Below are 17,733 nucleotides of genomic sequence, written 5' to 3' on the forward strand. Positions count from 1 at the left end.
GGAGGTCCAGTGGTTCCTGAGCTAAAGGAGGTTATAAAGGAAGTTTGAAACCTCCTTTCCTATCATCTAGAGAATTCGAACGGCACTTATCATGGCTGCCACTGAGGGACTTCCGGGTCATTTCACTCCGTTAGGAAGGTTCCTAAGCTAAATGGACTATTCGACTTCAGCCCGTGTAAACAGCATGAAATATGTTTGCAGACAGAGCACTGGTGCCCTGTGAACTGGGGTGGAGGCCGTCTCAGCTAAAATAAGTACCACGCTCCCAGAACAGAACCTTAGTCAGAATGAAGAAAATCCTTATAAACATTTTCCATTAAAAATAAATATCTCGTGTATTACAGAACTAACAATTACTGTAAAAAACTTGAATGTATTTGGCTGTGTTTGAGAGTTACCTTAAAGGTGGGGTAGGTACGTTTGAGAAACCGGCTCGAGATACACTTTTTGTTATATTCCATGGAATGCTCTTAACATCCCGATAGCAATGAATATCTTAAGTGCTTTGACAACAAATCCATAACAAAAAACTTCATCTGTGGAAGCCGTAGTACTGTAAAAAGCACGACCAATCATTTTAGGTGGCCCGGCTAAAATAACTGTATGGCCTACCTGCCTGTCAGCCTTTCATCTGTGCACAAACTTATCTCGTGCCCTTATTGGTCATGTGTGTGTTGGAGGAGGGGCTCTGTAAGGAAGTGGCAGATTTTTTCAGGCTGTGTATTTTCAAATTCTGCACACTCGAGCTGGTTTCTCCAAAATTACCTACCCCACCTTTAAGTGCTTCTGCCTTGGCATACCAGTCAAAGTATGAGGAGGACCAGAGATGAGAGCCGTTTAACCATTTATTTTCGTCACAGGAGTGGTTGACGATCGCAGTTAAAGATGATTGTATCTATGGCTAGAGTATAAACACAAAAATAGCTATCAGGAAGAGCATACCACTAGGGTTCAATCAAATCAAATGTTGCTTTAGCATGGTAAGCATAAACAAAGCTATCAATAACTATAAAACATATTAACAACTTACTCAAAGAATGCATCCAACAGTCAGCTGGTGAGGAGAGCATATTTGAATCAGCATGCTGCTTCAGAACTTTATATATACAGTCTATGCTCACAAGAGAGACTGAGCAGGGCTGACTCATGCCTTAAATGAGTTCAGGTGTGGCCTGGTAGGTGGAAGCTAAGCCCCTCCTCCCACCAGACCAAATAGGCGAAAGGAATTTCAACAATTACATTCGAGTACTTCATATTTAGCCAGTTCAAATGTCAATCATTTCAATTCTGAATGTTGAAATGAACCCACTGTAAAATGCACCAAGACAACTGAGCACTTAGTTTAGTCAGGACTGGAGAGTATGTGCTTGTTGTTGTTGTTGTTGAGTACTGGAGTTCTTGTATGACACGCATATGCATGCAATCTCTTAAGTATATGAATGACATAAAATAAATGAAATAAAAAAATCTGTATAACAATATGAATTCCATCACCTTTTAAGTATATTAGATTTAGATTACATAAAATGAGATTAGACTTTGTATTGATCCCAGTTTGAGGAATTATTTCAACATTGAACAAAAACATTCTGGGAGAGAACATCTTTTGGAGAGAACATCTCTACATCTGCACAACAACCTATTATAACACAGTACCAGAACGGGCAACGTATTTTTCGGCATTACTATCCCAAATCTTTATAAATCAAATATGATTTAATATCATCTGGCTCCAAAATGCTCTCTGAACTGTAGCTTTCTTTCTTGGTTAGCCCCTTACAGAATATAACTTTATTTTGCATTATTGAAAAAGATAAAACTCATTCACATAGGTGGACAAAGTACTAAGATGTTGTACTGAAGTAAAAGTAGAAGTACCAGAGTGTAGGAATACTCTGTTACAAGTAAAGGTCCTGCATTTAAAATGTTATTCAAGTAAAAGTAGAACAGTATTCGTATCAAAATATATGTAAAGTACCAAAAATAAAAGAACTTATTGATGCAAGTGTTATCAAAGCTCTGGTAAAGGTGTAGCTCATTTAAATTATGTTTTATGCTGCAGGGTAGCTTGTGAATGTACCTCTTAATTGTAGTGGAGCAGAAGTACCTCCAAATTGTACTTAAGTATAGAACTTGAGTAAATCTACATAGTTACTTTATAGTTCACACCACTGCTCCAAAAGTATGCTCGTATTATTGCATTCAGTGGATTTAATCAAGTCTCTGTTGTAGCTCACTCGTCCCCCAGCGGGGAGCGGTAATGCATCACTTCCACTGAATGTCGACAACACCCTGAACTCACCGAAGAAGAAGAAGAAGACGAAGAGGAAGAGGAAGAAGAAGAAGAAGAAGAAGAAGAAGAAGAAGAAGAAGAAGAAGAAGAAGAAGAAGAAGAAGAAGAGGAGGAAGAAGAAGAGGAAGAAGAGGAAGAGGAAGAAGAGGAAGAAGAAGAAGAAGAAGAAGAAGAAGAAGAGGACAGCCCCCAGCAGCTTCAGGGCTGAGTAACAGGAGGGCTCTTCGGTCACTGGGGGTAAATGAGGTAAGCAAACATGACATGTCACTCCTCTATTTTAAACAAATATACTAATCAAACTAGATCGGTTGAATTCGGCTAGCTAAGTATGCTAGCTAACAACTTTATGGCTTGAGTTGATTGACATTAGCAGCAGAGAACCCACTGAGGCTAACGTTAGCAAAGCCAGTTAAATACCCATAACCAGGGCTAACAGTGTTATGTTATCCATTTACTGCCGTTATATCTCTGTACAGATGCACGAGCCTGTGTGACAGTGTAGCTGTGTCTGTCCATATATGTTCCGCATTAAAACCAGTAACATTAATCAAATTATTACACCGTTATATGCAAAACCACATTTCTCCTTGCCTGTCAGTCTAATACACGGTCTGTTTTACATGAACTTACTAATTTGTCATTGGAATCACTAATGTTTACCTTCCTCTCTTTAGGTCCCAGCTGTGTACCGTTTGAACACAATCACAGAAAACAACATCAAGATTTACAATAACCTTAAAGCACATGCCGATGTCAGATACCACATACTAAGAACAACACTATTAGGAGGACTGTATCCAGATCCTTTTTGTTTTAAATTGGAGACAAATGGTTTTGAGTCATGGATCAAGGTGTTGTCGACAGTCCTGTTATCCTTGTCATCAAAGCACCCAACCAGAAGTATGTTGACCAGACCATCAACTGTTACCAGAACTGGACTGTGGAGAAACTCAAGGCACACCTGTCAGATGTTTACCCGAGCAAACCGGTGAGTATTGTTGCCCCTGTCAGGAGATGAAAACATGAACAAAATAGAGAAACACAGGAGAAACTGGTGACATAAACGTATAAAATGTGTTCCCAGCCGGACCAAAACTGTTCACTTTTATACAATATAGTCACTTGGTATGCACAGTCAGCTGGTTCCCTTCATGCTATGGTGTGAATGATGTTTGTCGAATTTGAACCCAAGAAGTGAGATGTGAAAGATGAGATCAAACATTGTTGCACCACCATACACGCTGCTCTAAGGTAACCAATATTGCCCTGATCCCGTTCTCCTCTTTATCTGGGTTTTGTATTGCTTGTCTTGAAAAAAATGTGCTTTAGTTTGCCCTTTTTTACTTGCCATATATTTTCTTCCATTTTAATGTTGCACATAACAGATTTTCATTGTCCTAAGCACAATGACAGAAAGATATAATGAAATATATTATTTTATTGAATGTCAGAGTTACGGTTTACCTCAGAAATAGTTGTGGATTTATCAGGTATTGGAAATATAACTCTATTTCAGTGCAGGGCTTATCCAACATTGTCAGACTCCATCCTCTGCGGTTTAAATGACTGTCTTTATTATCATGAAAATGTTCACCTTATTTAGTCTCTGAAGTGTTAAGATGTTCGGTTTCCAGTGTCATGGGGCCTGAAAAGGCCTTGGGATTCTGTAGATTTGACGTCACAATGAGAGGAAAGGGTTTAGATTCCTGCTTTGTCGTGCTGCTAATCTCACTGTGCTCCTTTCCTCTGCCTGGGGCTTGTCTGACGCACTCATGGTAAACACACAAGGCAAACTGCTTCATTTTAAAGAGGTGGAATAATCTCTGTATGGCTTCCCTTTTGTTAGTGTAAATAGGCAGACATTACCTGTGGAATATTTAACAATGAAGCATCTTGAACCCAAAATAAAAGGGTATCTGTTGCATTTTAGATGTTAATTCCTGAATGGTCGTCCTGTCCATTGGATGCTGGCTTTAAAAGGACACACTCTGACCGTGTTGCACTGCGAGGTTAATCCACCTTTAAAACCACTTATTCAACCAGCTACTATAATCTCATCCTCCTTATGCATTTGATGTCGTGGTCTACTTTTCAGACATTGCAGTTTTCCGGCTTATTGTTGCCAATTTTAACTACAATAGTTCATGAAGGGTCAATGAAATGTATTCTTTAATCTCCTGTGAACCCATTGTCCTTATCATTCTGGATTTATAGAGCTCCAAAGACCAGAGGCTGGTGTATTCTGGAAAGCTGCTTTTGGATCACTTTACCTTAAAAGATGTGCTCAGAAAGGTAGGTTCTCTCCGTGCTGAATATTGTTTTTATTCTAGTTTAATAATACTAAAGCTCACCTCTGTCAAACTCTCATGGTTTGAGCGAGCTGCTTTAAATCTTACGGACACAATGAGATTTCAGACAAAAACATTCTCCCAGCTTTGTGGCAGCAGTTTGGAAAAGGTTCCTGCTTTAACATAAGCCACGAGTAAGGGCTTATTTACACCCTTATAGTTCAATAGTTTTCTTTTCTTTTGAAAGTGCAATTCTTGTTCACATTTTTATAATTACCTGTACCTTCTGCAGCAGGATGAGTACCATATGCTCCATCTGGTGTGTGCATCACGAACCCCTCCCAGCTCTCCGAAGCCCCTCCGTAGCCGCGGTAACAAGCCTCAGGAGAGCCCGGCCGGTCCCACGGTGGGTCCGCCACACACTCCTCACACATTTCATCATCAGTGCATTTGCTTTCATCATCCGGCTCACTGCTGTCATCTGCATCTCCTTGAGGTTTGAAAACAACACTCGCCTTTCTTCATACATGAACCTTGAACGTTCTTTTTTATGGTTACAGCCCCTTCAAAACTCTGCCAGTCCTCCCATTGGTCAGCAGAGCCAGTCGTCTACAGGAGAGAGTAGCGATGGACTCACACAGAGAGCTGGACCCTTCCCCTACCACCAGATATATCCTCAATTTATGCACAGGTTAGTTTCTGGACTGCTGCAGTGCAGAGGTAAATTGTAGTTTAGTAAGCTGACTCAAAAAAGAACATAAAAATAAACCTTTAAGAAGATAATTAAAGATGATTTAGGTGCCAAATATAACTCGAGCAAGGCAAATGACATTAACATCAGAAACACCAATGACTAGGAAAAGCCAAAAAGCCATCACTTCCACAAATTAATGAAGTGCATTTTTCTTTATTACAGAAACTGTCTGAAAATCCATAAAAATAATCTGAAGAGGCCTTAAACTAATTTATCCAAAAATAAGCCCTAAATTGGTCAAATTAAATTCAATCAATTTTTTTATTTAAAAAATGTCTGGGACAAATTGTCAAAGGCCTCTTGTTTTCACGTCATGCAGATTCAGATAGCGGAATGATTGCATGTGAAATTAGTCTTGATTTTCATTTAAAGTGACATTTACAAAAAAAGTGCTTCTCACCCAAGCTGAATGAAACCTGGAAATGGGCTTTAGCTGCAACTGAATTCCATTTATCATAGAAGTTTTGTTGGAAAAAGACAGATTTTCCATTTATCCTAGTCTCTTTACAATGGTGGTTCATGTTAAGTTATGATGTGTGTTGCAGGTCAAATAAATGTGTTGTTATAATGCAATGTCCCTTATTTCCAGCTGGAATCAATACTCCCCTCAGTCCACCCCCCCCACCAACATGCCTGCTTATTACAACCCCATGACACTAATGTGGTGGCAGCAGCTGTACGCCCGACAATACTACATGCACTAGTAAGTTGCTTCATGTTTCTGGATGTTTTACCCCTACAGGCAGAACTAAAAAGCATTACAGCCAACTTTATTTCTTATTTGTCTCCCTGCAGTCAGTACCTGGCGGCCTCCTCTCAACACCTCAGACCCGATCAGCCCTCGCCCCACTCCAACCAGCCCGACCCTCTGAGCCAGCGTCCTCAGGCAGATCGCCGGGGCAACCCAGAAGTCCAGATGAACGCTCAGGGAGGAGAGATCCTGAACGAGGAGGAGCTCAACAGGGATTGGCTGGACTGGGTGTATACATTTTCACGTGCTGCCATCCTGCTCAGTATAGTCTACTTCTACTCTTCCTTCAGCCGCTTCGTCATGGTGATGATGGCCATGCTGGTGCTCTACCTGTGAGTCCTTCCTCATTCTGCAGTTCTGGTTTATATTATATCGTGTTATCAATCTCCCATAATCATTGAGGCTTTTTTCTTACTGGAACTACATCAACACAGTCAATACAATTTGGTGTTCCTACATTTAGGCCCAAAAAACCTGATGTTATTCAAGGTTAGGGCAGGATATAAAAAGTGTTTATCCCCATTTGCAGGCATCAGGCTGGCTGGTTTCCCTTCAACCTGGAGAATGAACTCCAGCTTCCTGGAGCCAATCAGGACGATCTGGAGGGAGAGCAACAGAACCAAGACTTTCAGGAAATGGTAACCACTAACCAGCCATCTCTCAGACATCTCAAGCTTTAACATCAAACCAATGTAGAAGTCACGCTGGAGGATCAAGCATTTCATATGATATATTGTCTTCAACTTCTTTTTAGCTGGAGAGCGTTTTGCTTTAACTCTTCAGCGGATGTGATGTGAAATGTATCAAAGAACACTTTGAATCAAAAGTAAAAGTACAGTTTTTTCAAGTCATCAAATCCATGTTACAGTTATGAAAGTAAATGGAATTTATTTGTCTTTAAATGTTGGTTACAGGGTTACTTTAAAGTACAACATGGACATTGACTGAAATACCTTATCTTCATACGATGAGTCTGAATTGGTCAGACATGGGAGTAACTTTGCATTAGTGAGCAAATGCTCAAGTTAACATAATGGAATCTCATCTCAGTCAAATATAATCTAGTGCATTTTAGTGCTACTGTTTAACACCCGATTGTCCTCTTATTACACTATAGGAAGGAGTGTTGGACGATGGGTCAGACGATGATGGGGAAAGTGGAGCGGAAGCAGCAGAAGATCCGAACAGCGCCCCACACACGGGTTTCCTGTCCTCCACCTGGTCCTTCATCGTCACCTTCTTCATGTCTCTCATCCCAGAGGGGCCGCCAAACGCTGCGAACTGAACCACGAGCCGCCACAGTTCTCCACCAGGGCACATTGTTTCTTCACAGAGGAGGACGAGTCTCCCTCCTGCTTAGGGAAACGGTTTCTGTTGCAGTAAAGTGTTAGTTTCCCCAATAGTGATCTTTACCACATATAAGACTAAGACAAATGACTGATTTAATCTGGAATAGATCAAAAAGATACAAACTTGGTTTAACTGCTATATACAAGGATTGCTAATGACGCCTTGTGAACATAGTCAAAATAATTAATAGTGTCCGCCAATGCATTATTTAACTTTTTTTTTTTTTTAAATGACAGGCACATTTAAATAGCATTGCAGCATTCGGCCTCAAACCTGAATCCGTCTTTATTTGTTTTTTTTTAAGAAGCTGCAATATTTGTTGGAATAGTTTTGTTTGAATTGTAATTATTTTTTGTAACTGTTTTATCTAAATACGAGATGTTATTTTAAAAGGGGGCCACTAAGCCTTCAGTGATTAACCCCGAGTCATGTAGCGCCTGTGATCATTTATATGAGAAATCCTAGAATGAGAGTTCATAAAATTGTCTTTACACATTGTTTACTGTGTTGAAATGTATCTCAGAGTGATGATAGCTGCCGATGTGTGATTTTTACAAAGTGAAACATGAACCACTAATTCGCCGACAGCCTGAGTAAAGTAGAAGAATGGATATTCCACTATTAATGGAAATACAACAGGCTGGGGTTTGTTGGGGTGAAAGTCACGTGGCACCGAGCGAACATAGAAACTTTAAAATGTCCTACTGCCCCGATTCAGAGTTCCTGTAGGACAAAGCTCTCACCTTAAGTGTGTGAAATGGCTGCTGCTGTTAACATGTTGTGAACTAATCATGTTTAATAAACCTTCATTCATGGTAATGTTATCATTTGGGTCTCCAGATTCTCTGTAAATAAAAGAACATATCATCAGAACTACTGACATCATTGTCCTGCGCCACAGAAAGCATCATAAAAACAACTATTTAATTGTGTTAAATGGACTACAGTCAATCAGTTAACGTGTAGCTCCACTGTGGAAGAACATTCGATTATATGCTAATAATGAGAATTTGATATACTGATTAGGTTGGTATTACAACTCCTAAAACAGTGCACAACAATAAACACACATTACATTCAGGATGGATTACACTTACATATGAATACTTTAGGTCATTTAAATTATTGTCCACTATTATTTTCTGGCCCTTACCTGCTCGTATGAAGGTTCCGTCAAATATACGCTTCAGCATATCTAGACTGACAACTTTGATACTAATTAAGTGCACTAATCATATATCTGTAAAATCACATTTATAAACCCTGCAGAACGACAAGTGTTCTCACTTACCGCGGCTGAAAAGACCTGCTGCTCAGGGTTTCTTGCAAGTTCCCCACCCTAACAAGATCACTAAACTAAAAGAGCAGTGAGGGAAATGTAAAATCGAACCCAATCATACCTGCCCACAGGCCTGAGAGCAGCACTAATTAGTCAAATGAGTGAAAACACCTGGGTGCCAGGGAGTGTAACCAAGGTTACTCAGAATCTTTAAAGGGCCAGTAGCCTCAGCTGTAATGTGGAAGATGGAACTATACTGCCACCTTTCGTATTCAGCATGAACTGTTACAAATAACCTCGTAACATTTTCCTTTTATCCTTGACACAATCAAAAGCGTTTTAACTATTACACATTGTTTTCAATATTTAAGTATTAAAGATACATTTTTTGTCAAACATCTTCACCTCATTACTTTATATGTTCACTCACTTTTAAAATGCTGCTACTTATTGTTGTATGGATGTGTAGTTATTTTCTTGTTCTTTATTAACGTGTACTTTCCTCTCTACTCTTACTGTACATTTCCCAGCTGTGGGACAAATGAAGGACTTCTGTTAATTTTAGTTAAAAAATAAACATTTACCATAGTCTCAAACATACCATGAGGATAGTTGAGGCATATCTTTCTGATGGATCTTTGCTAAGCTAAAATAGATTAAATGAGCATTCCTTTTGAATTGGTCCTGCTTTGGTGTTGCAACCATTAAGGAAAAGTATGACTTGTATAGCGGGAAGTAAAAAAAAACATCCGAGTGCCGAGTTGGGAGAAGAAAGAACTAGTCCATTTATCCCCACCTGAGAAATTAAACAGCCAAACACTCAAGACTCATTTATAATGAGTGGTTTTAAAATGAAGACAATAGAAAACACCATGTATTCACTTTTATTGCTTTGCACCAAATGGTCATGAAAGAAAAGTCATAATTCAAACCAACAACAGGATGTGTACTAATGTATGTTTACTAAGTGATGACTGAGTGTGCCATGTTTTCGTTGATCCACCTGTTTGAGCTAAAATCTCTGTGAAAATAGGTTATTTTTCATCAAAATGAACATGAAATGATTGGTACAGTAGGTGGGTGTTCCACTGATCGACAACTCACATTTTCAAGATCAAATTGTCCATAAGTGCAGGGAAACATCTTGTGAATTACTTGTGACCCAAATAAAATGTAAGAGTTTTAGAAAATAGAGGTTTGGCAGTATGTCACCATCTTAATTTGTTATGTTGATCAATAAATGTAACATTCACTGATCATTCAAAAACCAGTACCTCAGCGTTGTTTTCAGAGCTTTTGGATGCGAGAAGATACTTGAGCAGAACACACAGTATTAAGAGTACATTACGTTTGTAATGGAAGATAAATTCAGTTACATTATTCAAGTCAGCGGCTCAGGCTACGACTTTCACACAGACGTGGGATAACACTACGACAGACAGAAGCCTCTGAAAATGAGCCGTGTACTAGTTAACTCTTGAAAAGTAATGATGGTCCATCTTTGGCATGTGTGTGCCATCACGCGAGAACCTGTACATCTGTTCTGAACACTTACATTATCAGTACAAGACTTACACATAAAGAGCTTCGACAAGGCACGTAAGCTATTGTCCGTATAGTCACTGTAGCTACACACAGACGGACGTTGATACGAATCATATCACAAAGTAATCTTTGCCTGCGTATCAGCCAGGTTCATCAGTCCATACACTGCACAGTATGGAATATTTATTGCTAAAACAGGACCCCACATAGCAGAACAAGAACAACTTCATAGAATATAATAGTTTCTTTTACACTTACTGTAGAAATATTTTTGCAAAAATAATTTGCAACGCTAACCATATCAAATTATCTTTACACCACACACACTATAACCAACAATAATAGACAGTATAAAAACCGGTGCATCTAACTGGGTCACGGATATTCTCTTTTTTACTTTGTAACTTACTATATTTTATGATTTACAGCATTTATTAAAATAGTTGTGATACCAGCGATGAAAGGAATACAGTGGACAGGTAATTATCACTGCCTAGTGAGCACAGTCAGAAATCATTAAAGATTCCTGAGTTGTTTTAACTGACATTTGAACAACAGCTTTATAGATATAGTGGGAGGAGTGACCATTTATTTTTTACATCCATTTTAGGTAAGAAACTATACTGACAAAGTGCTTACTGTACAGTACAGACTGCATATGGCCTCTGAAGTAGGTTTTCTATAACGTTACAAATGAAAAGAACACAGTATACATACATAATATTTCTATAAGATAAACATACACTATGAACAGTGATGTTTACAGTGAACACAACTGACCAACTTATGAGCGGCAATATCAATACTGACTGATCCATGAGAAAACACCACAAAGACGTACGAAGCAGTAGTGTGGTGCATGAGTAGTAATCTGAATGTACCTCCTTTTGGTTTGTTTTATTTACAGTGCCATACAAATGATGAAATATAATCCGTACAGTACTTGAATGGCTTTAATCAAATGGGATTTGAAGCTGGTGTCGTTGCGTGGGGTCTTAATTTAACCTTAAATAAATGAAAAACAACAGCAGGGCGACTCCTGGTGTATGAGCTCAAATAAACAGTACTGTGATCGGCTAAAACAATAACAGTACAATTGAAATTAAAATATATAGTGAGCTAAAAGTAAAAGGTTTCAGTCCATGCTCCTCACCAGTGAGGCCCGTTCCTTTGGCATCTTTCAATGCGTGTCAAATTGCAAGATGGAGAGACTTCCTGGACAGTGAGCGGCGGCGGGCAGTAACAGCAGAATTCCTTCTTTTCAGTGCATTGGCCATTTGTGCATGTGCTGAGATGCACACGTCCAAGACCCGAGTGGAGTGGGACTCAGGGCCCGGGGGGGGGGGGGGGGGGGGGGGGGGGGGGGGGGGGGGGGGGGGAGCTCGCCTGCTGCCCCCGGAGAAGGGAGCTCTGCAGGCGGGTTGTGCTGCTCCAGTTCTACGCCCCCCCCTCTGCCGCTCTGATGGTGCCCGTCAGCGGGGTGAAGTGTTGTGTGGGAGGCGGTATTGGGGGGGGGGGGGGGGGGGGGGTTATCACAGGAAGGTCTCGGAGCTGGAACCCCCTCCTGGTGAGTCGGGGCTGATGTCGACTTTAACGCAGGCCATCTTCTCCTGGCTGTTACAGAGACAGAGAGCACAAGGCAAGGTGAGCGCCGGTGCTAATTTATGCAGGGGCTAAGGGGTGAGATTTTGTCGGGTAGAGGAGTGATATATCTGCTCTTAGAACTACATTTCACCACCTATGGTTCACCTTGTTGATGACAGGGCTCATGTGAGGACTGTTAAAATATTCAGCTGAGGTGAGACTTTGAGGTTTGTCAACTTTTGCAAAAAGGTTTTACGGATTTGGATGGGTACAAGAGTTTGAGGATTCCTTTAATTAGTACTTACAGAGAAAACAAACCCTGTTCTTTGCGGATTAAGATCTCGACTGACACTCGAGACCATTTTCTCATGATTTAATATTAAACTCATATCCTACCTTCAAGGCAGCGATGAAATGCTCAGTTTGTTCCACTAAAGTATACAAATATTCTGGCAGTCTTAGCCTTTTGGGTGAATATGATATACAGTGATACAGTCGGGAGGTGGGGCTCTGGGAAACTCCAGGAGATGGCATAGCTACCTTTTGCTACGCTTCACAGGTTGGAGGCATGAGGCACTCGAGTTCACGGCTTTCCATGCTGCGGATTTGGCCATTTCATCAGAGATATTTACAACCAAGGGGTCAGTATCAGAACTTCATGCCACAATGCAAATACACACACACACACAAACCAACGGACACACACAAACCAACGGACACACACAAACATGAAAAACAAAGAGAAGACCGGCATGGAGACACCAAATCAACAGGAGACGTTTAGTGCAAGACAGTTCAAACAAGCAGAGACAAACATGCAGAGAACTCAGAGATGAACACAAATAAACAAATTAATGACAGACAAAACATACAGTTCTATGCTGACATGTATCAGGAAATGTGGGTCCTTTCCATTAGGGACACAAGTTATTATTCACAAGTTTAATTTATACACATTCTGAGTTAGTAAGACAAGGACAACAGTCTTGCACAGGTCCAGTTTTGCAAACCTGCACAGCTCAGTATCGCAAAATCTATTCTTTAAAATAAATGTAGACTTTGAGACAATTAGAGAGAAAATTAGAGAGACGCGCTGGCATTGAGTTTTTAAGAGAGATTATTACCCGTGCCTGCAACCGTTTATTTAAATAATAATGTTTTGCCCTGTTTCATAACTTTTTGCAGGGTACCCACCCGACCCAGTGCAGGACTCTGGATAAGGTTATTTCCACAAGACAAATGTTTTGTCACATGATTTTACCCTCAAAATGTAAATTAACGAGAAACCAAATCACACAAAGCAGTGTGTTTTAAGGCAGCCTTTCTATTTTTGACGACAGTTTAGGCCGTGCGCTAACTGTCTGAGCATCAGTGAGGGTTAGAACACGGCTGTGTGGGTCAGATGTTTTGCATCAGACACACAACCCTTCTACCTCGTCATCCATTGGGAGGCTGTGGGTCACTAGTCCTATTCTGTATGATCTGTTCAAGATGGTCATAACACACAGCTGACCAGTGTCCAGAATCACAGTTACCATTACACGTTGTACATGACAACACGATGCATCAGAAAATATGTGTACATCTTTAGTTTATACGTTTACCACAAGCTACATGGACAACATTTCTGGATATTATCACCCACAATATAATTATGAGGGAGGAAGAACATTTCTTGGGAATTATTTACAGTCTATTAAACATTTTAAATGTAGTTTGCTGCATCAGACCATTACAAAAAGTAAGTATAAAAGACGAGCTGTTTGTTGTGACATGAGAGTATATGTTTAAATAAAGAATACACCTGTTGCCTCACTTAAACCTTTGAAATAAACCTGCTTTCATCCCAGAACTGGGCCTCAAAGTGTGCATTACTCACCTCCCTGAGAGGGCTTTCACAGGGATGGTGAGCAGGTTTGAGCCTTCAAAGTTGACCTTCCGGCTACTCTCCTCTTCTTCTTGCAGTCTGGTCTCTTCATCCTGAATCAAAACAGCATTGGAAGCCTAAATCACAAAATAGCCGTCAATAAACAAGTGAGGCTAGTAAAACACTGCGAAGGGGTTATATGTCCAACTGTCTATCTTTTTGATCATTAGTGTGAATGCTGTGCAAACAGCAGGCCACTATTGTTCTTCCGTTTCTTTATTCTTCTGAAACTTCTTATTTCACCCAATATTTTCCATCGAATAACGTCAGCATACTTTCAGATACAGAAACCATTCAAATATCAAAATATTCAGCCTTTTCAGCACATGATGGGGAAACCTTCAACTTTTTCAAAATATGTTATACTTTTTGAAATATTCAGCTTTTAAAACTCTTTTTTTAACATGTAACTCAATGGGAGGAACCTTCAAATCCTTTTTTAGCTACACCGTTTGCAAAATGCTACTCCTTCCGCATACTTTCAGCTAGAGACTTCATTCCAACTTTAAGACGGTCACAAGACATTCAGCTATAAAATGTATTCTTCAGATTTTTGACATCTTTTACACTTTGAGATATTTAACTTAGTTTGGAGCTTGGTAAAGAGGCCTTCTTCAGATTTTAACATTAGTGTGTATTGCGCTGCTCGTTAAGTCTAGAGTGCTTTGATCTCAAAACAGAGTGGAGGAAAGCTTGAAATTCACCCCAATTCTTTTTGTAAATTCAGCCTCATCTTTCCTAAAAGCACAAGCCTCACACCTTTAGTTAATCTGCCAAAAAAGCAACATTAGTGACCCGAAAGTACACAAAAAGAACATTAAAACGCTCATCAGGGTCCTGACAGGCTCAAAGCGTAGACATTTTACCGATAGCAGCTACCGGTTTTCAACTATAGTTAGAAATGTAAGATGTTTATCCCTCATTCAGGCTCTCCTTTCACTGATCCCTGCAAATCTCCATGGAAACCTTTGATCTCAGCACACAGGTGTTATGATTAGGAGTTCAGCACAGGCACGGACACACAGACTGGAGTTTAACAGACTGTCTCAGCCTATACCGTCTGATGGAAACTTCATACACTTAAATATTAAGCTTCATCACTATTTGTCCTACTCTTCCAGTTTTACATTTCACTTTCAAGTCATTGCAATGCATTTGAGCTTTAACAATTTGAATTCGTTAAAAAAAAAAAACTCTAATGTAATGCTTGCATGACCATCTTACCTGTGGTAACCAGATTACAAATATTATATATATATTGTGTGTTTAACATCGATTTCTAAAATCTTTATAAGATCCAACGTGCAACATGATTGACATCCACTCATTATTCCCACAGAGCAACATTGTTACAGTTAGTTTGGACACTTAAAATAACTGTAACTAAGAACTTGTTAAAGAAAATAACGTTTTACCAGCTTTTGTCGTGCTTTCTTTTTCTTGTCGTCCTCTTTCTTCTTCTTGCTTTCCGGCATCAAGTCATCCAGCCAGCTCAGCTCTCTCTTTGTGAAGAAAAAGTCTAGAAGCTTTCGGATAAAGACCAGTGCCAGAACCTAGTTACAGATAGACAAAAAAGCAATATCATGGTATTATTAGAAACTTTAATTCATCCTTTTACAGCTGAACCCTGTAATGTGACAGTAAACCGTTGACTATCATGAATCCATATCTGTCTTTGAGATCATTACCATCATAGGAAACACAACGGCGGCCGTGGAGGCCTTGATGACCCAGAGCAGCACCAGGCAGGTGAGCTGCACCAGGGTGAAGATGTGGACCTTCCACAGCGGCACGTAGCGCAGGTAGATCAGGTCCGGCTGGTGCTTGGCCGGCATGCCAAACAGCTTTATTCTGTCGAAGAACTACGGAGAAAATCAGAGGCTCAGTGAGAGAGGTAAAAAAATGCTAACGAAAATTAATTCAAACACAAAGGGGGATCAAAGAAAGGGGAAAATCACAAGAGGGAGCAGATTAAACTAAATATTTTAAGGACTCTGAATTAGGATCAAAGGTTTGGAACTACAAGGGGAAAGCTTTACCAAAAGCTCATGAATGTAGTTCCGTTTAGATTAAAAAAGGAACATTTTCTAGCAGAGTAGTCTTACTTGAATTCCTTTGAGGGAAGAGACACCCATGTAGAGAAAGACTCCATATAGTACTGGCATTGGAATAAACTGTAAAGAGTAAAAGTATAATTATAGAACAAATCAATTCACTTGCAGTTCAAGAAAGAAACTTGGTCTTTTCTGCACCAGGTTGAGAAGACAGATTTAACAGATTACTCCTTAAGCTCATGGTAGTTACTTAGATAAATGTCTTATTCAGGGTGATTTAAAATATGATATAATTACATTGTTTCTCTTTGTCTCACCTTGAGTGCCGATGTCATAAAAACAGAACAACCCATGAGCATAAAGATCAAGAACCCAGTGACCCGCTGCTCCCGGATGCCCAGGAACTTTGGCGACTCTCCCGGAGCGGAGCAGCCCGACTCCACCTTCAGGCTGTTCACGTGCGAGATGGAGAGGACGGTAGCAGCCACGAACCACGGCAGGCCCATGATGGAGCACACACCCAGCATTATTGCCACTATCATCAAATCCAGGTGATAGCCACAGCCTTTCTGTAGGATACACAGTGAGACAAGAGACAGTGGGTTTGAGAAATATTCTCCTCAAGCAGAAATAGAAGTACAAAAAACAGATTCAGGAGCACGCTCGCTAAAAGATTTGTATTCAACCTTGGAAAAAGAACACCAAATGTTTTGTGTTTCAGTTTTCAAGGCGGATTAATTTTTTTTTTTTTTTTAAATAGCAGCACTCTAGAATGTAGAAGCATACAAATACAAGAATATGTCAGCCTCAACCATAATTAAAGATGACGGCAAAGAAGGGAGAGGAAAAGATCTTAATATTATTCAAGTATTTAAACGAATTGAACGAATCTGGTACAATAATACATTCGTTTCAACATTACATTCCAAACATCACTAATATGTTTTGGAATTTTTATAAATTGTGTATTGATGCTGCAAGGCTTGATATTAAAGAAGAGATTGTCTATCCCTCGAGCAAAATATAAAACAACTTTTCAGGATACTTGCTCCAGAAACAAACGTGTGTAACTCAAAGATATCGCACTGTCAAAAATAAACCTCCACAGGCTGACCTTGAGCTTGTGCTCCTTGCGGTTGATGATGACTGCAGTGATCTGTTGGTCCATAAAGATGAGGATGGTGCAGAGCAGAGCGGGAAGTGCCGCCACCAGCAGCGTCCACCAGGGATTCTCTCCTAACGGGTCCATTAGCCAGCCTCTGTTCTTTGAAGTAGGCTGCCGGGAAAAAGGCAGGAATGAGCTACAGTTAGTATACGAGGCATACAGTCATTATTTGATAATGTGAGCGTTAGATTTACTACTAAATGTACTGCGGTACATTAAGACCTTTGCCTACCTCAAAGCGGTCAGGGACTTTAAGTTTAGGAGAGGGGATCCCCATGAGATAGTCCACCAGCACCATGACCATGATGGTGATAAACACAGCAAAGTCGCTGATAGTGGATCGCACCTAAACGACACACAAGCAACACGATTGAAGGTATCTATTAGGAACTGCGGCTTTGCATGTACACCATTTAAAAAAAGTCACTAATGCAAACAGCCTTTTACTTCAGGTCACTGTTAAGATACAATGAGTAATAATTACTTTAATGTCAACAGTAAAAGCACGACAATACAGCAGCTGCCTACAGAGAGGATCATGTGATGACAGACTAGCTGGATCTGTGTGGGAGGATACGAGAAGATCTTTTCTTTCTGTACACAAGCCTGTTCCGACTAATGACTGACACCATGTCAACATTTACATAGCGTGAGAAGCTTTAAGCTAAATCTATTACATGCACAGAGATGTAGAATAAAGACCCTGTTCAGATGGGAAGATATCGTTTGTATTTAATTTGACC

The 17,733-nt window shown here is 40.0% G+C and overlaps 2 protein-coding genes across 10 annotated transcripts in view; one reads left to right on the top strand and one right to left on the bottom strand.

Moving 5' to 3' along the window:
• Positions 1-2,295: 2,295 nt before the first annotated feature.
• Positions 2,296-8,260, top strand: LOC117455509 (homocysteine-responsive endoplasmic reticulum-resident ubiquitin-like domain member 2 protein). Its single transcript, XM_034095037.2, has 9 exons — positions 2,296-2,539; positions 2,968-3,281; positions 4,508-4,585; positions 4,874-4,987; positions 5,142-5,272; positions 5,925-6,038; positions 6,131-6,418; positions 6,616-6,724; positions 7,204-8,260. Exons 2-9 carry the CDS (start codon positions 3,135-3,137, stop codon positions 7,369-7,371), a joined length of 1,149 nt encoding a protein of 382 aa, XP_033950928.1. The 5' UTR covers positions 2,296-2,539; positions 2,968-3,134; the 3' UTR covers positions 7,372-8,260.
• Positions 8,261-11,787: 3,527 nt separating this feature from the next.
• The window catches only part of LOC117454786 (sodium bicarbonate cotransporter 3-like), a 37,858-nt gene continuing 31,912 nt past the window's right edge, over positions 11,788-17,733 (bottom strand). For 3 of the 9 annotated variants that reach the window (XM_034093971.2, XM_034093969.2, XM_034093973.2), the window contains 8 exons: positions 17,223-17,336; positions 16,940-17,101; positions 16,143-16,394; positions 15,877-15,945; positions 15,460-15,633; positions 15,187-15,324; positions 13,724-13,848; positions 11,882-12,498 (listed from right to left, as the gene is read on the bottom strand). In XM_034093971.2, coding sequence (XP_033949862.1) covers positions 12,381-12,498; positions 13,724-13,848; positions 15,187-15,324; positions 15,460-15,633; positions 15,877-15,945; positions 16,143-16,394; positions 16,940-17,101; positions 17,223-17,336 — 1,152 coding nt within the window. In that variant the 3' untranslated portion in view covers positions 11,882-12,380. The other 6 variants (XM_034093970.2, XM_034093966.2, XM_034093974.2 and 3 more) reach the window with 5 other exon arrangements.

The sequence above is a fragment of the Pseudochaenichthys georgianus genome, chromosome 11 (genome assembly GCF_902827115.2).
Source record: "Pseudochaenichthys georgianus chromosome 11, fPseGeo1.2, whole genome shotgun sequence".
Lineage (NCBI taxonomy): Eukaryota > Metazoa > Chordata > Actinopteri > Perciformes > Channichthyidae > Pseudochaenichthys > Pseudochaenichthys georgianus.